Genomic DNA, 26,008 nt, shown 5'->3' on the forward strand with positions numbered 1-26,008 from the left:
CATTACAAATGCCCCGGCGTACAAATAATATTTTTATACTTACATTTGCATGTTTAGTACAGACCCAAGCAAAAATCACATCATCATCATCATCATTTTATACATAATTTTTCAATTTATATTGCCATTGCAATATCTATTAAAAATGATCACAACATGGTATGTTGTGATCATGTCATGAAAAAGGTTAAAAATCTCTATCATAACTGAGACCAGGATAAACAAAAGTTTCTCTTTGTAAAAGTCAAAGTCAACCTGTCTGCTTGACTTATTTTGGGATGTAAAAATATCCCTTTTATTGTGTTAATGTTGATATTTTTGTTATATTCCAGCATGACGGCCAGCCCTACTGCCACAAACCATGCTATGCTGTTCTCTTCGGGCCCAAAGGTAACCGCTAGAGGGTGCTGTCAACCCAAAAATTATCAGCTACACTTGAAACAGAATGTCAATATGTCTGAGCACTTGATCCACGCTGCACACAAGTTGCAAGTTGTTACTCAAGAGTCATTTCATCACAGCAGCAGCTTCAGGAAATGTTTTGCAACCTCTCCTGCTCTTGTTGTACCTTCTCTCACCCTCTCCGTTAACCCCTCTGACACCCGCTTCCTGTCCCTGTGGTTTCTCCAGGCGTGAACACTGGTGGTGTTGGCAGCTACATCTATGACAAGGAGCCCAGTGCAGTGACCCAGCCTTGAACCTTTTCTCCCCTCAGCTTCAACCCTCTTCTCTACACAACACTGACCATCAACCACAGTATTATTTGTAGCCTTATTTCTCCTTTTTCCACCTGTGCGTTCATACCTGAGACAACCAGATCCTTTTCTCCTTTTCTCTGATCCACTCCCAGCTCATTTAGCACCATGAGGAATATAAATAATTGCCTAGACGTGTTTATATGTGTATTTGCTCCAGGAGAGCCAAGTCCAGCATTCCCACAGAATAATACGACCATTTTTGCACATTTATATGAGAACACATTAAATGTCACCATAGTCTAAAGTATGAAGGTCTTATATTTCTATTATGTACCCTGGAACCAGTGTGATTAAGGATGTCTGTTTTTGAGATGTGGAGAGTGATTCTCAGGTGTGTAAAAGTGCATTGTGGGTCGTGTTGACAGCCAGAGGAATGTGACCTCGGAGGCTGCTGCACGCACAGGTGGTGCTCAGGAGCACGTTGCCAATAAATCTGTATTTTACATTTGCCATATTTGCATTTTGGCTGCCTGACAACATTCCTTAGGTAAAAAAAAAAATAAAAAATTAGTTTTGAAAAAGTCCCGACATTGTAAAAAGATGGGAAAGTGGATCTCTCAGGCGACTGTTACAAGATTTTCACATCCATGAGGCTGTATTAAGTCAATATAAGTTTATTCTACTTTTGAACATATGTTAATTACTTGTTTAATGTCAAAATCTGGATTGTGCTAATAAATAATGTCTATTTTTAAAAAAAAGCTAGAATGTGGGTGAAGTTTTGCAAAGGGAGGGCTATGATTAGAAACATGTATTTATTGCTTGAAATCACGTCCTTTAAATTTAATTAGCCGTTGTACTACTACCCTTTTATGGGACTGATCATGAAGGAGGTCAAACTGACGAAAAAAGGCGATGTAAGCTGTATAAATCTCTATGATCAAGATTTTTTATTGTTAATTTCAAATAAATAACCCTGCTGTTATTTTCCAAGAGATGACGCGCTATTTGAAGTATTTTTTTTTTGTTGCCATTAGCAGAAACAGTAGCTTAGCTCGTAGAAACACTACAGACAAGTCATTCTGTCAGAATGTGCATCCTTAGTATTACTGTACGACTGTTACTGTGTTTGTTTGATACCTGTTGTACATCGTAGGGCTTCATAGACACTGCAGGGCTCACCTGTTTGTAGAACTGAAAGGCTGCACTTTAGCCCCGCTGCATTCGTCTTTTTAATCCCTCAAATAAATATTTCAGAAACTCTTCTGTGTTTTTACATTTATTTTCTCCATTTTCTGTTCAAGAATTAATAAACCTCACACTAAAAAAACATAAATCTTGTGGGCTGTTGGTAGAACTCCCTGGGTGAGTTCTAGATTAAAGCCTTGGAATATAAAAAGGCTCTCAGTTGAACCACCCTAACCTGGGACTGAGACAAACCTTTTTGAATATTACAGGTTGTTCAAGGGAATCCTCTGTGTGGGTTTAAGACAAAAGCCTTGGAATAATTCTTGGGATAAAAGAGGGTTCTTGGTAGAACCCCCTCCGGGTGGGTGCTAGATGAATATTAATAAAAACCCCTGGTTGGGTTCTAGATAAAACCTCTTGGAATAAAACAGTTTTTTTTTGTTGAACTCGCTGGGTGGGTTCTCGTTAGCACCCTTAGAAGGTGGAAATGCTTTAGATATTCTCTGTAGAACCTCTCATGGGGGTTCTGGGTTGAACCTTTCACAGATGGGTCTGGGGACAACCCTTTTTTTCTTGGTTGAACCCTCTGAAAGGGTTCCATGTGGAGCCTTTATAAAAGGGTCTACCAGGAACCAAAAAGGGTTATCCATCAGGGACAAGCCAAAGAACCCTACATGGTTCTAGCTAACACCTGTATTTCTAAGAATCAACGACTTGTGTGAGTTTATGGATTTGTCTGATTTAAGCAAAAATTGAGACATTAACAGAGCTACACTGAAGATTATGCATCTTTTTTACATGTTTCTGTATTCCCTCCTGTCTGAACTATGGAGACAATAAACCTCTATAAACTCTATATAATCTATAAACTTCTCCAGACTAGTCTGGTGATTGAGAGCAGAGAAAACTGATGCATCACACTCCAGTGAGAAGTAAGTCTGCCGGGCTTTAGTTTCTGTGAAACGTCATTACAAAAGCAGAGCCGTTAGCGAGTTTTCCCTGAATGAATCACTTGGCTCGTTCGTCTCGGGTCTTCACTGTCATAACTGTAATGCAGCATGTTTTATGAGGCAGAAAAGCACCATGATATATGCATGTGGGAAAGTTTTAAAGTTACATGAGGTGTTTCTTTATCTCTTAGCTAAATATGAACTGGACATTAGCTGATGTTTTATTTTACAGGTCCCATGATTTCTTGATAATTTCATCTGACGTTTTGAAACAATTTTGTTTTGGTAAGATTCACAATACAGATACAGAAATTAAGACCAACTCATTTATTTGAGTTTTTAAAGAAAAACTTTAGAAGCATTGTGAACATTTAATAAATGGTTTATCAATATTCAGAGGAAGGGTGGAGGGGGACCCACAGAGAATGATCATGGCTGCACGGGTGCTACACTCATGCAAATCGCAATCAAACTACATATCAATGATAATCATCAAAACTAATTCATTATTATTGTAAACCATATTTTCCACACTGGTTGAATTGTGCTTGCATGCAGTTTATAATGAAAAAAAAGACAGTTTACAGTTAGGCTGTTCGCTGATCCAAATTTTTGATCTTGCACAAACAAATCATTGGAATTAATCATTGTTTCTATTTTCCTAATCAAATAAAACAGTCAGTACATATAATTTATGGTCATATATCACTTTCTGGGGCTGTCAGAAAGGCTGCTAAACTATATAGATATTTCTGAGGGTATAATTTCATTTTTGGTGCTAAATTGTAATTGTATCATTTTTTTTGTCCATCTTTGACTGCCTCATGCACTACAGAGAGGGTAAAACTAGCAGCATACAACAATGACAGGTCTTTAGAAGGGGATCATCTTGTTTTGACACAGTACGGCACAGTGATCCTCTGACACAGTATTTAAAGGAACAATAACTGTGTGTTTGAAAGAGACCAGAGGGTGTTTACTTAGTTATTACACTGAGGCAACAGTTAGCACTTATCGCTTGCCACACATATATGGACATAATGAGTGACAACAGGAAGAATGGCGTCAGTTTGCTGCACGGTTTCAGTCTTGCATCACTTTTAAAGAATTTAAGTGTAACGGGAGTACGGTAGCTTTGCTCATGCACACACAGGCTCCACAGTTGCACCCTATGACATAATTTCAGTCATAAAATCTAAATGTGGACTTCCCTTTTCCCCACATTTGGTCACTTTTAATTTCACTGTGGAAACATCTTTGTACTGGGTCGCACCCGGGGAAACAGTATGGTTGCCTGGATACCAAACAGATGTCTGTATATACTGGCGTCCGCCTACGTGTGAAGTCTTTATTGTTTTCAAATGACACACACACACCTTGGCCTGACTGTGATAGAGTGATGGAGTCTGCCAAATGAAACCATCTGTTGCAGACAGAATTAGACACACAGGACTCACAGAGAACTCAGTTGCCACCACCTGTAAGGAGTGTTAGCCTCAGGAATGAACAGTCAACAGCTACAGTTATAGTTATAGTTACCATAGCGAATGCAGAAAGATTGCTTCCTAAATTGTATGTTAAGATCTGTCCTTTGTTTGCCATTTGTCTTTCTGAAAACCTTAAAAAAAATTCTTAAAGTTTTTCTTCATTGTTGGTGGTAGCTAAACTGACGATAGCCTCACCCTTACAGAGCCGCTAGTGTGGATGCAAACTTGTTCTATTACGCAGTACGTATGTCCACACGAAGACATTTCAAGTTCACTTTGTTACCTTAAGAGCTAAAATGCTTAAGAAAAAGTGCCCAAAAACATGTTTTATCTTCTCAGAACAACCAGTGAAATAAACTTTCCATAAACTAAACTCAGCAAGTCGAGTGATTCTGCACTTGAGGTGTTAGATATGGAAATATCTGCTCTTTATGTAATGTCTTTCATAACTGCTTTTCCAATAAGGGGATATCGATTCCTCCCTGTGTCTTTCTTTTCCTTTGGACCATTTCCTCTTCATTGAGGGGAGCGAGACTTTGTCTCACATCATAAAACAATATTTCCATCATCTACAGTTATTCCCTGAATAGAAACTTGCATACTGGGGATGTGAACGTTCCACGGACTTAACCCATCCACCAGATGTCTGAAAGCTTCAGAGAAGTGACCAAAGCAGTCGTAAGAGAAGAGAGAGGGGAGTGGAGAGGTCACAAGGGCCGAGACAAGTCTCTTTGGTGATCTCTGTTTTTCAAACATAAAGCAGCAACTTCATATCCAAAAAATAGTTTTGCTTTCAACTTTGGCTTTGTCGCAAAGATGCATAATGCTGAGGGACATTCATGGGTTCATTTGTCAGAGGTGAGGTGCTACCTTAAACATATCTCTAGATCCTTAAATATTCATGACTTAAATGCAACGATGATACACAGGTTAGAGTATTTTACATTTACGTCATATATGATGGATGGTTAGGATGACCATTAACATGCATTAACATGAACCGTTGCTCATGTGTAGGGATGGGAATCAAGAACCAATTCAGGTTGAGATCAGATACAAACTATCCAAACTGTATGCCTCCAAGCTTCCTTTTGTCAATGCCAGCCTGCTTTTCTGACAGCTGCACCATGCAAAACAACAACACCAAACTCATGTCTATGCTAAAGTTGATATCAGACCCCCAAAAAAGCTTGCAGTACTACATGAACCAGGCAATCCATAGCAGCAGTTTTAGCCCCGAGCCTGAATGAAAGCCAGTATTTCCGCTGTAAAAGGTAATTGGATGTCAGCTTGTATTCTGTACAAGGTGCCAGTTGTCACTCAGTTAAACATTAATACATAATCACACTCTAATGCACAGCCATCGGGAACAATTTGAGATATATTATATTGCCCAAGGATTCAACATATAGACTGGAGGAGCTGAGGACTGAAATGCCGATCTTTGAATAAGTAGACAGCTCACTCTCCCTCTGACCCATTCATTTCAAGTATTACAAGTATTTCGTCAGTGACAGTGACTGAGGAAGCTTGAGGACAAAAAGAGAGATAACCAAGCAAAAAGTTTGGAGTTTAGCACAGCAGTTGTGCAGACTTCAACTGTTGCATGGCAAGAAAAGTCTGGTAATATTACTGCACCTTGTCTATCGCCATGTCTCTGCATCCCTCAGCTTTTCCACAAATACACATTGTCTATGAAGGGAAGACGTAACAGTCCTATGTGTTTTACGACAGTGGTGTTGCACTCAGAGGCCTTCGGTGGGCGCCAAAGTGATAACCGAAGAGCTACATAATGTGGCTTTAAACTTGTGTTTCTTTACATTTTGAACAACAGTCTTTCTGATGTGAGCCGTCCATGTTCTCAGTCACAGCTTGGATGTTGACGTAAATGTTACTTAAAACTGAGGACTGTGTGGGTGTGGTTTGATCAGAGTCGACTGACAGTAGCCTGGCAACATGAGCGAACAGGCCGAATCCTGATTAATGCCCAAACAAATGTGGTATCACTTTTTTTCCATATGAGACTTGACCTCCTTGAATCAGTTACAGAAACCTCAGATGTATTTTAAAGGAATAAACTGTTCTGAATTCACAAAAAAAGGTGTTCTCTTAGGTTTTTTGAGCCTTTAGAATAAGCTGAGCGATCAGTGCTAAAAAATACTTAACACCCATTTCTTTGAGGTGAGGTGTCAGTCTGACTCTGAAGCTGTAAAACAGCTGTACACCCATGTTAGCTCAACTTCAGTCCCAGTCAGGTGGGTGACAGACTGCCAGGGAATCACTGTTTTCTTTCCCATTGTTTCCCATTCAGTTAACCAGCTGAATGAATTATTGAGGCGCCTCTTGATAATTAAATTACATGTTTCGGAACACTTATTGAGACTAGCTAATTATTACGAATTTACATTGCAGTTATGATTTTTTCCAATAGCGACTGCTCCAACCAACAGATAATTCAGGAAAACATCTGATGGGAATTGCCCACTTAATAACATAAATACACATGTGCCATCACAGGCCTGGTTTTTTGCATAAGTCTGGTTTAACATTTCAGTTACATCAGATCCTGCGTCTTAGTAAAAGGGGTCAGGGGCTTTATAAGCATTGTCCTCCTCATCACGGAGACAATGTATTCTTTTGCTGTCCCAAATGGTGTTTTTCAAAACCTACAGATGCTGTCGCACCTCAAAAAACTCCAGCACACGCCGTTCTTTTACATTTCTTATATGGCAGTTATCTGCATCCACAGTCCGTGAGAGGCAGATGCAAGAGTTGAATCACAGAGCAGCGTCTCCCTCCTTCTGCTCATAATATTCTCCCTACGGCTTCGACAGCTTGGGCGCGCCCAAACGCAGCCAGATGGACCCTGCATTCTTATGCCTCCACGCCAGTGATGGCCGTGAACATGATATCTCAAGAACGCTTTGAGGGAATTTCTTTATATTTGGCACAAATGTCCATTTGGACTCAATGATGAAGTGATTAGAATATGGTGATCATATGCAAGGTAATTCAAACCATGCAATCATCTCACTCTTATGACTGCAATATCTCCAAAACATCTTAAGGGAATTTCTTCAAATTAGGCACAAACATCCACTTTCAGTCAACAATGTACTGACTAGAATTTGGTGGTGAAAGGTCACTCTGACCTTGCGTCTGTCTCATTTGCATGAGGCATTTTCTCAAAGTTGGCACAAACATCCACATGGACTTAATGATGAATTGATTAGAATTTTGTGGTCAAAGGTCAAAGTTGACCATAACTTGAGAATTTATACACTAAAAATGGCAACATTTCACACAAATGTTTAATAAGGTAAAATGATAGGGTGATATTTTATATCCAAAAAGTCAAACGACAACTTCACTGTGACATAATAATGTGACATTGAAAACACACGTGTTCATTGTTCAACCCTTTAGCTCAGGGACAGAGGGGGAAACATTTGGTCAGGAACTGAACTGGTGACACAAATCTTGGGTGCCCACCTTGAAACTATGCTGGTTGTCAGGGGCAAGGTGTGTGTGAAGCATCCACATTTTCACAGACATGAATGTAAGCTGTTGTTGCAACTTGGTTCACAGAGACATACAACTGCGAGGCGGTAAAAGCTGAACCCCTGAACCTCCGTGCTACCCCAACAGCCCAAACTTAAACTTTTAAAGTCTACCCCACATGAACAATCATTCAGCACAGGTGGGCCATCTGGTGTTTCGCACTGTCGAGAGCAGCGGTGAAGAGACATGAAACCATGGCAAGCTGCCACTGTCCAGGCATGAAGCCAAGACCTCCCCTCCCTGTTGTCTCCTACGCTCCAAATCCTCTGTAACCCTCTCTCCCACTGGTTCCTCTGGGTCTGCCCAGCCCACGATGAGGGGATTTTTATCATGCCTTCTGTAAAGCGAGCTCTCTTTTTTTACACAGATATCGATAACACAAAGAGAACAGCAGCCTTTTCAGGTAAACTCACACTTACAGCATCTGTGTCTGAGCTGTGATACTTCATGGCAGGGGCAAACAGGGACAGTGACAGTTGGGATAGGCTTTATTTTGGCTCACCCCTGGTTGAGCCAGCCAAAACATATCATAGATAAGTTAACAAAGTATACAAAGACGGTCCTTTGATTGCAAATCCAAGAGCAACAGAGATTTCTGCTGTCATTTATCTAGTCTGTTGAAGCGGTACTGGTAAGGAAAAACATGATGTGACTAAAAAGACATAACATTAAACACACAGTTTAATTAAATAAGTAACCCTTTGAAACCTGGATCACTTTTCTTATACTCCATTCAGATGCCTTTCACAAGTATTTTAAGTACTTTTAAACCTTTTAAACCCTAACCCTAACCCTCTGTCATTTTTTAAAAGATTTTTTTGAGGCTTTTAGATAGCCTCTGTACATGGGATTCCCGGTACTGGGCACCCCAGGCCATTGCTTCTTAAGTTGTTCATTGCCTTCTTCCCACATTTTTGAAATAAATCAAGCCACTTTTCCAGGTTTCAAGGGGTTAAATGGTTATTTTGAAGCTCTAGCTGAAGTTAAATGTGTGCCTAAAACATGTCATGTCAGTCATGTCACATGATGTCCTCTCTGCAGTCTCTGAGGCAAATATAGGCAGTAAAGTCAAATACGCTGCAAAGTCTCCCATCTAAAAATGTGCTTTACTGATGTCAGATCAGTTACATAATGTTCAACCACACCCTTCAGATGGCAGGAAGCAGCTGTTAAACCGATCACATGGAACAGCAGGTTCCTCATCATCACATCTGTCCTAAGTCTTTCCCTCTTTTGTCACCTTTTCCTGTTTTTCTTTCTGCTCTTTCATGCTGGTTTCCACTGTGCATATTTAATTCAGTATATATATAAACCAAGATGTTCTACAGGAGGGTGATTGAGTGTCAGGGTGAGAGGTGGATGCTGGAAAGAATAAAAGAGATTCATTTGGAAAAGTGAAGCGGCCTGGGTTGCCATGCTTTTTTTAAAAAGGAAAGTTGGCAGTTCATTCATCTTTTTTCGTATTTTGTGTGATCCTGTTTTGGACAGTTGGAAAGCTGAGAGGGTGCTAACGCAGGGGAAAAACAGCACATTAAAGTTCTGGTGGGATTCAGTCCCAGGGTTGTAGGTGGGCTGCTGCATTCAGATATGATGTTCACTGAAAAGCAATGAGCAGTGAGGAGGAAATATGTCTGGGACAAGTAAATGTTTTTCTCTCAAAATTGTCCATTTGCAGCAACACAATGCACTCAGACATTGTGCTCATAGACCTCCACAGAAAAGCATCAGAACTTTTTATTTTCCTCTGTTTTATTTAGCCTTATGCAGTTTTAACTTGTGCATGATATGAATGCATTACTGATATGGGGTATCTTGAGAGACTAGAGAGTGCAGTGTATTTTATCCCGTTCCTTTAACCTCACATAAACACAGCAAAGTGTGTTCTTTAGATTAAGCAGCTCAATGTAAAGAAGATAGACACACACTGATATCTACATTTGTTCTAAGTTTAAGTAACATAGTGTTAGCAAAATTATATATGACCTCATACATTATGTCGGCTACATGTGTAACGACACTGTGCAGCAAACTCTGAGAGGTAACATTAGCTTATGTTACGTTAGCTGAGTTGATGGAAACCAAAACAGAGCTAAAAGGAGAGTGAATATTGGACTTGCACTCACCAAGTGGACACACATAACTCCAAGTTAAAGTTAATGTTGCTTTGTGTCTGCAGAGTGTGGGTAATAGGCAATTCTTTGCTAAAAAGTTTGCCATATTAACTTTATCTTGAGATGTCAAGATATGTCAATGTTGTGTTTACAGCTTGCAAATGTCTCACCAGGTTGAATAAAGTAGCTAATGCATGATTCTATGCACCAGCTTGATATGAATTAATAAGATTGTAATAAACTGTTCGACCCTTGATCCACAAACACCACTGAGTGAGAAAGTAGCCATTTAGTAATCCTGAAGTTTGCATGATTAAATGTCTGTGAATGCAGCAGCTGTCACAAGTAACTCCACCTAAATTGTCTTTAATTGAGATCAGATATAAAAACAGTGATCTAATCACCAGGCCTGGAGCCACTGTGCACACAAACATGCTTAGAAAATGGTTTTAGAGAAGGACAGGAGAGCAGATGTTTAGTTACTGATGTGTTGAATGTGCTCTGGTTCCCTTTGGGAGCTTTAAAGCAATACTGTACATTTTGATATTCTCAATTTATGACTTCCATAAATACGGTCTGTCTGCATCCAAGGCCACGCCTGCTGTCGTCACAGCAGCTTCACTCATTGTCGAGTGTCCGGTAAAAGGGCAAAGCCTCTCTGTGTACAATGGACCCAGTGTGCAGGCAGACTGAGATGAAAAACAAGTGAGGAGGGGCACTGAGCAGAAAGAGCAGCAAACAGTTTGTAGTCTCTTGTGGAGGATGAAAGATGATAGGAATGTCAATTAGTAGGGACAATTTCTGGTTTTGCCAGTCAGAACCAGTTTACCAGCTTGAACCTGTTTGATTTTAGGCAAACTGGTTGAACAAGCACACGTCATTATGATACAATCTGGCAAATTAAAAAGATATCTACATCAGCAACCTGTGCTGACGACCAGCTAAATCCAGCTTGTATGGCATTAGAAATAAGTAATATGACAATGTGATTAACATAATATTATGTTTGTAAACAGACTAACGGAGCGGCAAGTGTCTGACAGGCAGTGAGCTCAGCTCCGGCAACATGAAGAAGTCTAAATTTTACTAGAGGTGGGAGGGTTGCAGAATAGCATACATTGTGTTTGCTTACTAGAGAGTTCATGTGGTTTTTGGGTAACAATATGTGAAATGACAGAGTAAGTCTCTCAAGAAACCCAAACTGGGCCAAAATGGCAACATATCGAATATGAAGCATTTTGGCACCAGTGTTTACAGGTTAGAGCAGCCACAATGCAAGTGTGAGCAGCGATGCTGAGGTGCGCCTGCTGCTCATTTAGAGAAATGGAGTCTTGAAGATTTTTACCGCTTGGCGTGTGCGTTTCTCAGCAAAAAATAGACAGTAAAAATGGTCTTGATACTTATATTGGCATTACACCGCCTCTGACAACATTTCGGCTGACAGAAGCCCTTCAGTTGTTAGCACAAGGCATTATATTTTAAATATTAGTATGGCCGTGTTAATAAGTGGAATATTATCTTTTAATGGTGGAGTACAGTAGTTATATTAGCAAGCAGCTCTGTAGCAGCAGTGCCGCAGCAACAACACTGTCTGTGTGTGAGCAGCAGCAGTTCAGCATGGTAGCTCTCAAACGCTGCTCACCCAGGTAGTCTGGCCAATGCGCTAGACAGTTTCCACAAAATATGTCCAAAAACAATAGTTTGAAACAATAGTTATCAAATTTCAGGTCAGTTCCTGTTGTTTTGCATGAATTTTATTTTATAAGTCTGTTGTGTCATACTTATGCTTTTTGCCAGTCTAAGCGCAGGACAGCAGATGGATCATAAACCAGAGCAAATCTCAACGTAATCTCGATTCTGCACTCTTCAGCCTGCAAAGACCTCAGCTGTTGCCCTGATATGATTTCACAGACCTCTTTAGTGGTCTCAGAGCATTCCCACATGGTGAAAGCCCACCGCAGGGACCCTTCAAAGCCTATCACTTGGGAAAACATTTTCTCTGTGTTTGCCTTTTATTTGTCTGGCCGGGAAATCGAGGCCTGTTTGTGTTATGGGAGGCAGTTACCATGGATACCCGGGTTTCTCAGACAAGCAGCATTCCAAGTTATTTCAAACATCTCCTACTTTTTGTATGATTTGGAAAGCTCTAATGCTAAAGCAGAAATTACTCCATTACATTCACAGTGGTGGAGGAAGAACAGAAAGGGGAGATCACACAAACATGTATCCCAATCCAGACCTAAACATGTCTGACGACTCATGTTATTATAGGTATAACGTGTTATTAGCTCTTGATTATTCATCGGTCTGTGGTTGGACAGGCTTAGTGACGTTGCCAAGAAATGTGGTTCAAAAATCCCCTTGCCACAAAAACCTCTATTTGATTTGGTCCAAGTAGAAACTGATCAAGGAAACCGCAAGATTTTGATGGTTCTGTCCAACAGGAAAGAAAGTGGTTTTCCAAAAAAATGACACTTTTCAATGTTTAGGAAAATGTCTCTTATAGAGCTTTGGCTTTTCTTAAGAATGGTCTACCACAGGGTAGTGTGCTATTCAAAATCAACACCAAAAACCAAACAAAAAGTGAGGGAAGCAGCCACTTCATTTATGCAAATGATCTAGGTGTGGCCGCACAAAAAGCAGACATCACCGCTGTCACTGATGGTAATTGACTAGAAATTAAAAGCTTGCCTTTGTCACCTCTATTGGAAATCAAGTCCCACTGTTTCAAAAATTACTAAGAATTTCAAGTGGAAAATCTGCCACCATTAACACTGTAAACTGCACATGCCATGCAGAAATATTCTTTAAAACTGCTTTACTGTGTGATGTAACAGGGACAAAACCTGCCATTTACAGGGCTGACAGTGGAAACCTTAAACTCGATTTCCTCCAGCGCAGCAGCTGAAATAGAAAACTGTGGTTCAAAAAGATAAAAATAATTTGCAGATGTAAAATGTGAATGATTATGTCATCAGTGAAAAAAGCACACATGCTTGGTCAAACTTTCCTGGACAATTAAAGGGCCCAAAAACACACCACTATGGATCCAATTTGCACGTTCAGCTTTGTCAGAATCCATTTACATCTACACCCCACTTCAAAAAACACATCTTGGAGTCTGGTGTTCTGTTCAGTGCAACATCCAGATCCCTCGCTGAGATGCAGCTCACACAGGGGCTGAGCCGAACAGCCAGAAGTGGACCACATCAGACACAGCAAATACAAAATCTGTAGCACCGATTTGGAAATGGGGCTATCTTTATCCAGATGGAGAGGGGGAATGGTTCTCTGGAGGTGAGCCTTACTGGTCTGCGCACTGTCAGAACAACCACCAAAAGCTTGAGCCTTGACAACAAAGTAAACACTCTCACAGATGGTAGAACTTTCAATGCAAAACTATGACCCTCATTTGTATGCTTCGAATTTCTGCATTAAATCAAACACAGTTCATACCCTGATTTACTGGTCTTTGCCTCCATCTTTAATGAGCTGTTGAAAGCAACTACAATTGTAAAGAGAGGACCACAAACAGTGGCCACCCGCCATACTTGTGGAGATACATCTGGTAGCAGCAACAGCAAACAAAATACACAGAGTCAAGTTTCCATGAAATCTTTGAAACTGTGTATATTTCATTTGGATTAAACTTTTGGAAATACCGCTCATTGTTTATGGATTTGGGATGAAATGGTGCACAGGGTACTGAGAAACAAATTTTCCAAATAAAATTTCCAGTGTTTCCATCATTCTATCAGTTTTATCATTTCAGCTGTACCAAACTACCTATTCATATCACGCTCCATTTTACCTGCACTTATGAACAAGACCTTAACAGACAAGCCCAGTGTCATTCCGAACATATCAAATACTGCCGCTTTGACAGTGCTTTCACATACAATCTCAACGTCAAAAGGCACCTTTTGTGTCCACATGATATACTCCTGGACAGCATCAGCTGACAAGATGGCTGGAGAGAACCGGTCCCATTGTTATTGTACCCCGCCAGAAGGCACCTGCCGCTTCAGACTGATACGCACTTGAGAACGTGGCAGGATATAACCTGTTGCATCCATATGATATGCCACAGAACGGTGTCAGGTTGAAACGCTGCCAGCAACAATGAAGTATAAGGATTGCAAAGGCGGTGGATGGGCCCAACAAACCCCAGACTTTCATGCAGGAGTCCAGTGTTCGCTTACTGTCTGAATGTGATGATTTTTTTTCTACATCTTACCATGTTTCCTAACCTTAGTCATCCCTGCCAGCATATGCGTTTATTGACATCCCGGCATAGGTTGTCATGTGCTTGTGTTGTCTAAACAATACCACGTGCAGCTTCAACCAAACATGTGCATTTGTTGGCATTATTGTGGTGTCATCGTAAAGAGCAGACACAAAAGGATACCTAAAACATAATACGTAGATGTGGAAGTCCACTGAAAAGTAGTAATGTGACAACTTGGGATGTGTATGTGTTAGAGATACTTGAACTCCTTTGCTTGGGGCACTAACTTTCTCCCAACTCAGACAGGGCAATCCACTGTTTTCTGGCAAAGAACCATGGCCTCCGACTTGGAGGTGCTGACTCCCATCCCAGCAGCTTTACACTGAGATCCAACTCCCCTCAAACAGAACCACTTCATCCACAAAGAGCAGAGATGAAATTCTGAGGTTCCCAAACCAGCTCCCTTCCTCCATGAGTATCAAAAACAGAATCAGTGACAAGGGACAACCCTGGCTGAGGTCAACACCCACTGGAAACGTGTTTGACTTTGTGTCGAGTATGCGGACCAGTGCTCAAGTTGAAAGCCTTCTGCAAGTGCATAAAACGCATGTAAACTAGATGGGCAAACTCCCATAACCCCTCCAGCAGACCTGCAAAGGTAAAGAACTGGTCCACTGTTCCACGGCCAGAATTCACATTGCTCGCACTGAATCCAAAGTTTGACAATCCAGCACCCCTGAATAAACTTTTCCAGGGAGGCTAAGGCATTATCTTATGTTTTTATATAATGCAACTTTTACCTTGCATTTGGGCAGTTACCTCCAGCCAGCAACTCTCTACAGTATAACATTTGTCAGTCACTGAACCAACTTTATGAGGTTTTATGGAAATAAAGACATGCAGCACTTGATGATTAATGTCTCTCGGACTGAGATTTGACGTTCACTAGCATTTTCAAATTCCGTCTGAAGGAGAGGCCGATTGGTTTTCCGACAGCTTTAAGTTATAAATAACATAAGCTCTATTTTTTTCCCATTCACTTAATGCGCTCTCCAGTTGCACAGAGCACACTGCATAACAGTTATTTGCCAAACACCAGCACACAGTCATTTTAGCCCACTAATATTCTAAATTCACCATGTGGGAAAGAGTGAGAGAGCGGAAAATAAGACTGTTAGATATGCCAACACGAGAATGTAGAAAATCTTTTTGATGTGAGCATTCCTTCAGGGTGAAATCTGATTTAAGTGCTGTTAATGGCTTTAATTATGGGTGTTAAGGCACACACAGCTGGTTTATTAAGTTGTGAATACTCCATACTGTTTTAATTTTGTTCACTGATTATCAGAGTCAGAACAAAACAATCAATGACCTCATGCATTTATCTAAATGGTTCTAAATACGTCCATGCTGCTGACAATTCTCCAGTCTCTGTGATATGAACTCTATGTCTTCGACATTACAAGGTTAAAAAAGCATAACATTGTTTTTTATCATTCCAGTAAACGGTCTCAATTATTGCCTGACCATGAAGTCAGTTTGAGTAAAATTTATAGTCTGTCAGTGGTCACTGTTCCTGCTGCCTCTCCTTAACATGACTTACGAGGAGAAGGAGAGCACAAGCATGTAATTCTGTGCACTTTGTGAATCATTAGTCCAGTGATCAATCTGAACTGGGATTTATGTGGCATTTCCAGGATAAAAACGTAACTACTCAAAGCTTTATTTCGGGCTGTGATTGCTCAGTGTTCAGGATTTAAGTGCAGTTTCGGCTGAGATGGAAACCAACCGTGGAGCTTTTAAAAGAATCAAAAGAAAACCGCTGTGTGATGAAAACTGCCTGTTAGCAGTGGTGGACGGGGCAAGCTGCTAAGATTGGTGGGGTTTCTGCAGGAGCAATTTCCAGACTTGCAAACTTTGTAAAAGTGTGTGTGGTCAGCCCTCCTTTATGTGGCGATTGATTTGATTCTCATTCAGAAGTGTTATGTTTCCAAGTTGCCACTTGCCCTTGAAGAACACTCAACTATTTTAAATAGTTTAACATTTGGTCAAACATGTTTATTCACTTTCTTGCTGAAAGTTAATGAGAGGATCAATACCACTTTAACTATGGACATGACGCCAGAAGATTATTATTAAGCAGTCTGTGTAATTTATAATGCATAAATATAAAAATGGATGTGGAAGGTTACCAGTCACTGTGACTTCCTGGGTCTTGCGGTCAATGTGTGCATATATATTTAAGGAGCAAAGGCCAGTGATTTTGTAGCATCTTGCAGTGAGCATTACAGATTGCAACCAGCTATAACTTCTCCTATGTTGCAAGCATGAACTCCTTCAGTTTCAATGTTCATGAGGTTTTTACCATGAGCTGAATTATTCGTAGAGGTGTGGTCCTCTCCAAAACAAACAGTCCAGGTGACTAAAACCAGTAGAAACACTGAATAAAGCAGTTTCAGATTATAAATCAGTGTAGCCCAGCTTGCCCAGCAACTGCTGATGTCTGTTCACCTTTATTCCTCTGATAGCTTAAGATCCAGATGTTCAGGAGGTTTTTACTAGGAGCCAAATTATCTGCAGAGGTCTACACCTTTCCACAACAAACAGACCTGGTGATTCAAACTGGTAAAAGCACAAAATAAAGCAGTTCCTCTTTAAAAATCTATGTTTTTCCAACACTGTTTGGCTCATCATGGAGGGATCATTAATAATGGCTGCTGACGTAAAAAAAAAATGAATGGCCCTATCTCTAGCCAGTGTTTGGTTTGTCCATTCAGGGCTACCATAGAAACATGGCAGACTGCATTAACACGGACCTGCTCCCCATGTTAATAACACAGTATAATCTCAGGTAACAAAAGCACAACAATTCTTATTTTCAAGTGATAGTACATTAAAGAAAACTGGCTTATTATGTTTCATTCTGCCCATTTATCCCCATAAATCCTACACATTGGACCTCTGAACGCAGAAATGCAGGACAACTAATATCTTCCACAGTAGGCAGAGGATAGAGGTCAGACAAACTATACTGGCAGTTTTGGTCACTATGGCAGAAGCATTCAAAAAATCTCCAGAGTCTAGTGCTGAAGTCTAGCCTAAAAACCCAACACGGCACCATAACAGACCTTAGACACAGCAACTGTTGCCAAGAGTTGCACAAGACGGATTTATGAGCCATCTTTTGTCCAAATTAATGTCTGGGGATGCAGTCCAGCATGTGTCCGCCTACTGTAAACTTTAAAAAGGCCAAGACACAGAAAAGAAAGTATGCTTGTAGCTGCTCAGTTGGAAATGCTTTCAGACTTGTGATTGTTCTGACTGCCAGCCAAGTCTACAATGAGGTGATACGAGACCCACTGAGTTCCTAAAAAGTGACAAATGAGCCTTGAGCTAGCAACTGCGAATCCCATGTTTGCATTAATGTGTCGGTATTTATGTTCCGAAAAATATTCAAATCTCTCTGCGGACATTTCTATTACCCTTCACAGGCCCAAAGGTGCTAAAATAAAGTGTGAGTTGGTATCACAGCCAAAATTGGACTCTAATGAGCAGAAATCTAACCACATTTGGAGTGTTGTGGATACCAGAGGTAAAGTCCTGAGAGACTGTCAACAAGTGCTAAATTAAAGGGCAGTGGTCAAGAGCTATTTGACACCTTTCAGTGAACTTGATTGACATGATCTACAGGATGGAGGTTTATAGAGAAGGCTGCTCTGCTCTGAATGGGAGACGCCTTCAGAGATGCAGAGAAGAAAGACTTGATTTACTGACTGCATGTAGAAGTTGTGGAGGAGAGTGAACAAAGAGGGAATTGTATCTTTTGATCACTTATTGAGTTTGAGGAGGAAACCCGTTCCAAAGTGTAAATATTTAACCAACAGTGTTAGACATATTTCAGCTGTCTTTACTCATTCATAGATGCAAGTGGAAAACTATAGCACCTAGTTGCAATCAGAAAAGTAGGCAGGAAAGAAAGCTGCATAAAAAGCAACTGGTGTTCAAGCAGTGGCAATAAAAAAGATCATTATTTAACCAACTAAGTCTTTTACAGTACATTTTTTAGCTCCTTGGATGCAGGGCAACAAGACATAAACACCAGCACAACAACTATACAGCACAACATTATTATTCATTTGGAGTTATGTTTGTGTCCATAAGATAAATGTAGGTTAAGTTCAAAAATCACTTTCTTTTAGTTCTGTTTCTGGTCTACCAACTCCTGGGGCAAATATGTGGCTCTTTAGCAGGTATGTGCTAACTTGCTAATTGCTTCAGTGAGATAAAAGACATTGAAACTCCAAATAGACTTGAGGAGAACTGCGTTGAGTGACAATATTTGTGGGTTTGTCACTATGAGGAATGATGCCATGCTATTGTTCCTTCAGACCAAAATTCCTAAGTCCCATGAGTTCTCAAAGTGTCCCACTGGACCAAAGAAAATTTCTTCAACAGCCTGTTATCCCAAAAATAAAGGCCCACTGCTCCTTAGTCCTGTTCCTCCAAATATACACTCTCCCTGCAGCTAGATTCAGTTTCCCAGTGGTGTTTGAGCCACCGATCCCCAGTGTTTTTACCAACCCTTTGCAGCGTTTCCTACAGCAACGTGAGCCACAAACATGGGTGTTTTTACCGACCCTTGAAGACATTTCCCAGCAGCGTTTGAGTATCGTCTGCTTTTTAGCCACCCGTGCCTGCTTTCCCAGTGGCTTTTGAGCTACCAGAACACTTTCAATAAAACACTGATAGAACAGTCATCAAGACATTGCACAAATGGGGGTGTTTTCAGAGAAACATGATATTTCCTAGCCATAACCAAGTGGTTTTTGTGCTTTAACGTAACCTCACATTCACCACAGTGTTGTTGAGAACAAGTTTTAGTACGTACAAAATAATGCACAAATGTAACGTATCTGTGGTGTGCAGAAATGCCAACATTATTCTGCCAATTGGGTTGTCTCACTGCAGGGAGTCTGTATTTTCAAAGAAGAGGAACTACGGAGAGATATTTATTAGTCCTTTTGGAAATTCATTGTGTACCGTACAGTAATCATCAGATAAACAACTACAATAACACCGACAACAACAGCACCAAAAAAAAGCATCAACAACAAGGCATCTCTTCAGTATTACAGACCTAATCACCACATATCATTAAATTGCTCTACATATCTTAAGGTGCAGTGTCCTCACACAGAGGTTCAAATATTTTTGTCCACAGTTTGTTCAACGTTGTATCACTGGTCAGTACAAATAATCTGTGAGCTCGGTTCATTTTGAGGAATTGCACCCTATAACCTCTGCCTGATAGTAACAGCTCATATACACTAAGAAGGGGATGTGAAACCGCTTCAGTAATTGCCTGCCCTGTCCTTACCAGCAATGAATGTTTGTTTTTGGGATAACAGGCTGTCAGAGAAATTGCCTTTTGGTCCAATGGGACATTTTCTCAGACTAACAAGGCTTTGGAATATTTGGGCCATCAAAAAAAAAATGTGCAGTCCCTGGAGGTCTTATTATACTTGGATCAAAAAATGTTGATAAATGCAGAATTTAGATTAAATCATTGTTCACAGTAACAATCTAGCAATCAAATACCTCTTGACTGACAAAATCATGACAGAGGAGAGAAAGGAAAAGAGCATGAAGACCATAACTTACAGAAGACAAAGGCTTGATAGGAAGTCACGTCGCAGAACTCAGCAGGAAACACTTTGAATCAGCTAAAACATGAATACCACAAAAAGCCATTAAGATATGGTATTGTTCCACAAGCTTACTCTCAATGGAGCTCTGCTGTTCTTTTATCTGAAATAATACGCCACCTTCTCACTGCGGAAAATTAGTCACCCCCTTCTTTTTGTTTTAAAGCCATGTCTGAGCTACCATTCAGCTAATGAGTTCCAGCCAAGGCAGCTTTTGACAGTAAATTTGAGGTGATATTGTAAAACTAGTTCTAAAGTGTGTTCTTGGAGTGTGTTGACAAGGAGCACAAAGGCAGCTGCTGCTGCTGCAATCCACAAGACAGACTTATAGTTAAGACAGTTAAGATGTGATGCTGGTTACCATGCAAAGAATGTGCAACAAATCTTAATGCACAACACAGGGCTCAGGGGGAAACTGTGAGGCTAAATACTGCAGTGACAAAACCAGATGTTGATGATATACAGGCACTCCAGGGTAAAATATATTATCTAAAGCATCCGAGCAGCAGGCTACTTGTTTTATTTGAGCACACATTCTAATTCCCAGATTTATGGTAGATAATATTTCATAAGTGCAATTTTCCTATTCAACTGTAGTTCACAATTCTGTGAATTATTCTAGTATAGGATGCAGGGAAGCGTTCTGCAAGCTTCACTGTGGCTCAGGAGGTGGAGCGGGTTGTCCATGAATTGAAAGATCAGCAGTTTGATCCCCAGCTACTCCAGTGAAAGTATCGTCTGGAAAGATACCGAACCACGAATTGTGTGAAAACTAACCACTGCCATCAGTGTGTGAATGTGTTTGTGAATGGGTGAATGTGACTTGTAGTGTATATACGAGTATACATGCGGAAATATGCGATATACAAGTGCAAGTTTGTGGAGACAATGTTGCCTAAGGGACCTCTCTCATAAACTCTGGAGTTGTCCTCAAGTAAAAGTTTATTGGAAGAAGAGTAAAAATGAAATAGGAGAAAATTGCACTTTGAAAATGTGCTTTGCTAATGTTGCCCTAATTAATACACACCAATTTATACACTAATAAATGGATGGAGAGACTACTGTGCAGAAAAAAAAAAAACTGATGTCTTTTTTTAATCAATATCTGTTTTCTTTACAAATTAAATCTGACTTTAAGTGAATCAACATGGACTTTTCTGCATGTCTTAAAGAGGAAATGATCGCACAGTATCTTCAGAAGCATGCAGCCTCTTCATTTCCTGTTATTGGGGAACTCATAGTTGCCATAGCAGCGGACACAACGTCCATGACAAACAAATAGCCCGTTGCCAAGGATATTACAGCTTACTGCAGTGTTTATTTGTTTGGCCTTTCTTTTCCTTCTACATTGTTGAGCTCATGCCAGGTCCCAGCACTAAATGAGCCTTAATGACAATGATTTACCAAAGCACGGTGGGTTTCTGTGGCTGCTGTGAATACATACAATCTGTGTGGTTTTCATGGGATCATTTCTTTAAAATTATTTTATTTATTTTTATTTTTATCAAAAACATCTGCAGCAATGTTCTTTTTTCTTCATGGTGCCCAGTTTGGGCTTTCCTTCCCTGATAGTTCCCATGAAGATCCAAACACTTGACCTGTTCATACCCCGACAAACTGTGTTTGCACATGAATGTGTGTAAGAGTGTGTACATGAGAGTATTTGTTTTGATTGAGGGGCCAAGACTAAAAGGCATCCAACTCAAACACAGCTTATACTGGTTGAACATCCCTAACTTCTTGCACAGAGGCTCTTAAATATTTAAGTGACACTTTGCAACCAGGGGAAGAAAAGAAGAACACAAAGTACACAAAACCTGGGTGCAAAGCCAAATCTGGCCAAAATGTCAAATCTGGGACATGCTCCCTCATCCAAGTACAGGCAAGTTATTTGTATGTTTTGCGTAACACCTCTCAACAACAAGAAAATTGAAAGTGCTGCTCATAAGACATAAAAGGCATAAAAGTTATAATGCTAAGATTTCTATAGAATCAGGATCAGTTTCTTACAATATTTATGGTCAGCATGTATAAACAATGTATTTACACCCTGTGATTTTTTTCTTTATTCTAGTTTTTAGTGTTAGAGATTAATATAAATCACCTTCACATATACAGAAGATTTACGGGAAATGAAGCATGAATGCGGTGGTGGAATGTAACTAAGTAAATTTACTCTAGTACTGCACTTAAGAACAAGTCTGATGTAGTTTTTCTGTTACTTTGTGCTTTTTTCTTTGATAACTTTAATTTGCAGATTCAGATAAGATAATAATGCAACATTTAATAACAAATAAATGATGATGTATTATTATAGATTCAAATAAAATGTCAAAACGCTAACCAAAAGTAAATTTGGTAAATAAAATCAGCCCCACCTTTACCAGCTGCAACATTAAAGTTATTAGATGCATCTACAATTTTAATACAATAATATAGCATTTAAGATTGTGATATTGTCCATTCTTGCATAAGTACTTTTACTTTTGGTGGTTTAAGTATATGTTTATGCTACAACTAAGTAACTTTTACTTAAGATTTTGAATGTAAGACTTTTACTTTTGTCACAGTATTTCTAAATTGAGGTATTCTTACTTTCACTTCAATCAACATTGATATTTTGAACATCGATTCTTGGACACACAGGAAGTCAGTGCAAAGACTTGATGACTGAAGTAATGCGACTCACTTTCTTGCAGCTTTCTGCATTGGCTGCAGACTTGTACAGACACCAATATAGAACTTCAAGTAGAACAAGTTTCTGCTCCAACAGAGCTGATCAGCAGGAGACTGAAGCCGAACATTAAAGCATTTCAGCCTGCGATATCATCATGACACCTTGGATTCACTCACTATTACAACACAATCTACAATCTACTCACTCATCTTGTCCAATCAGTATCCTGCAAGACTCTAAAGGCATCTGTCTGCAAACCCTACAGCAGCAGTTAGCATGTTGAAACGAGATAATAATAACTTAGTCGAGGGCGAGCAACATGATGAAACAGAAAAAATGCCTCCAAGATGATGTGAAGCAAGACAAATGACTCCACAAACATGTCAGTGAGCTGAGTGCTGGTGATGTTGAGGGCGGCAGTTGATGAAAATCTTACTGAAAGCGTACAGTGTTGTAGTATGAACATTATCAATATTACACATACTATTCGTAATACTTGTGTTGTACCTTCTAAAAATGGAATCACGTCGGAAAAAATGGACATTTCAGGTTATAAGTCTCATTGCAATCTCATTTAAGGTTAGACTACAATACATACAGTATATATGTCCAGAGATGGATCATCAAGCCCTTTTGGACGAGAGATTTCCTCATCTAATTATGAATGTTATCATTAGTCCTCACTGACAATAGTTGCCTTAAGCGCAGGACCAATCAAGTCCTTTACCTCTGATGTGGAGATAAGTAATCAATCCTGAGATGACTCATCAGCCCAGTAACCACAACATAGTGCAGATGCTCCAGTGTTCCCAGTGCGACTTCAATCACAGGAAACATATGTGGAGCATGAGGTAATGAGAGCATCAAAAGGGAGCAGAGATAAGTGAGCAGACAGTGATCCTGGAAAAAACCTGGAGTGTGTCTGAGAGAGAAAGAGTGTGAGAATCTGTGAGACCCTGATGGGAAAAGTACTTTAAAAAGTACTTTATATTTTGCAACCTAGACCCTATTTTCTCATGTTTCTTGTCTAAGTGACTAATGAAGACAACAGCTGTTGAAGTTGGCCCAGTATTGAGTGAGAACGCTGCAGTGGCTGCAATGTAACCTAAAAAAAAGGGGAAAATAGGGTCCAAGTTTAAAAAATGCCAAAGTTATCCTTTAAATCCTACAATGAAACGATACAGCTTTGTTATCATTACTTGTACAGCGCAAAAATAAAAATATCAATACCACACTAGAACATGGTACTCTAATGGTATTGTATCTGGGTTTTTAATTACTTACAAATTACCGTAATGGTGATTTGCCTGAAACAAAGAAACACAGGAGGCAAGGATGAAATACAAACAAAGGAAGAAAGGGAGAAAAGAAGATGGAAAATATGAAGAAAGAGAGGAAAAAAAGATGGATATAGGCCTCTTGGTGGCTGCATACAAAAGCAAAAAAAAAAAACTATTTGCTGAAATGCTTAAATGCTCAGGATCGTTTTCTGTATGTTAGTCACCAAGAGCGATTCCTTTTTGCATACATTATACAAGCCACTGTTCATTAAAAGTATTAAGGTATAGCTGCTTAATGCACAGTTTGTGAGTATATGTACATTTTACTCTGTTTTATGTGACCACACTAACATATCTGAGTGTGCATTATATACATGCATTTGCAATATAAAATGTGAAACTGATTACATACTACAATGTTTCATGTGACTGATAAATTGACTGAATAAATATATCTGTGTGTGAAAGAATTTCGTGTTCCTGTGTGAAACTGAAGCACTTCCCTCCATGACTCGGCCGCTCTAACAGCATGTGCTTCACTGAATGGACAGTGTCCTCCTCCAACAGGCTGTGGTGGCTTCATTCAGCCTCGTCTCTCTCCTCTGAGTTTCCATCTGTAGGAGTGATGGCCGACACCCAGCCACGGCTTGTTTTACTTCACTCCCTGATCGTGTTTGCTTGTGTTGTGGCTCTTGCATGGACCCTGATCCATCACTGTGTATGATTACAGTGCTGCTCACATAAACTCAAATTCAAAAACCCAGAAAATATTGGTACAATTTAATTTAAACAAGCAGAGCAGGGGCTATTTTGAGATCCATGTTGAAGAAATTTATTTGGCTCATTTTGCTGCACTGCAAGTAATTTTCAGACTTTCCTCCATTAATCTTCAATTTGAGGGGCCTTTAATTTTCTCTCAATTTCCTGATTAATGATCATGCAATTTAAACGTCAAATGAAATGTTTTTTCCTCAATTCTTGGATGATGAACTGCTTTCATAATGAGACTATTTTCTCCCACCAAATATGGATGTAGCCGGCTATGATGTCATGCTACAGAGTTTATAGCTCCCAAAAGAAAAATTTACTTTATCTGACAGTAGCTCACAGTAGCCGCTCTCACAGTAGCTCCTCTGTGTTAAATTTAAGCCACTGAACAACTCTCTTGGTCAGGCATTTTTGGATCATATGAATTCATGGGTCAAAGGTCATTGCAGTCTGCATGGCTTGAATGATGTAATTGGAGCACAAAAAAGTAGCGTGAATATCCTCTTAGAGGAAATATGACATCATATTTCAGTCCCAATACTGGGCGCCAGATACAGCTCTCCATTTTCAGTCATAAAATACCTTAAGCTAATAAAATGACTGTTTTATGTGGTTTCAGTGTGCAGCTCTTTGGGCAGATTCTGGTGGATGTGAAGCTAAAATGTGTTGCAAAGTACCAAAAAAAACCTTTAAGCTTGGCTTGCCAGCATTTTGAGATAAACACATTTCTTCACTCAAAAATCTAGCTGCTTGTCCCTGGTCAAGATTTTAGAAATACAAATATAATGACTCCAAATTAAGTGAATTTAGCTAAAGGAGACAGGGGCGGGATTGTCTTCACACATCATTGAGGTGGCTGAGCCAGCAGCTAGCAGCTAACGGTGCTACCTCAATAAACAGTGCTAACAGCGCAACAGTGCTAACAGGGCTAATGATGTTAATCTAGGGGGGAGCTAGAGGATAACTGCTAGGTTCCACAATAATGCCAGCGCGACATCTGTGGTTAAGTTTTAAATATTCAGAATCAATATGTAACGTTAAATCAAAACTTCTGAAAAGCCTCCGTCCACACTGCCTGATATCCAGTCAAATGAAGACTGAATCCTTTATTTATGGGCCAAAACATGGCCCAGAATCTATAAAAAAGAAAAAAATGACACCAGGCTTTAGTAATTCCAATGTAAAGATGTAGGCATTGAACATGACCTCAGTGCACTCACTGGTATCTGGTACCACCAAAGTCAGCTCTACCTGTGCATTACGTTAAATAAATGCTCTTATCTGCCTGTACAGCTCAGCAACTGTGCAGCCAGCTCGACTTTGCATGTCTCTCTCTGACTGTTGACATTAATGTC

The 26,008-nt window shown here is 39.9% G+C and overlaps 2 protein-coding genes across 4 annotated transcripts in view; one reads left to right on the top strand and one right to left on the bottom strand.

Annotated features, from left to right (window-relative positions):
• The window catches only part of crip2 (cysteine-rich protein 2), a 30,543-nt gene extending 28,582 nt beyond the window's left edge, over positions 1 to 1,961 (top strand). The window contains exons 7-8 of the mRNA XM_042501275.2: positions 333 to 390; positions 631 to 1,961. Of these exons, the coding sequence (XP_042357209.1) occupies positions 333 to 390; positions 631 to 698 (126 nt within the window). The 3' untranslated portion in view covers positions 699 to 1,961. The remainder of the gene's footprint in view (positions 1 to 332; positions 391 to 630) is intronic.
• mta1 (metastasis associated 1) overlaps positions 1 to 26,008 on the bottom strand; it is a 166,690-nt gene that overhangs the window by 119,050 nt on the left and 21,632 nt on the right. The gene's annotated exons all lie outside the window — the stretch shown is intronic.

This window comes from Plectropomus leopardus, chromosome 14, assembly GCF_026936395.1.
Source record: "Plectropomus leopardus strain MGB_pleo_1.0 chromosome 14, ASM2693639v1, whole genome shotgun sequence".
Taxonomy (NCBI): Eukaryota; Metazoa; Chordata; class Actinopteri; order Perciformes; family Serranidae; genus Plectropomus; species Plectropomus leopardus.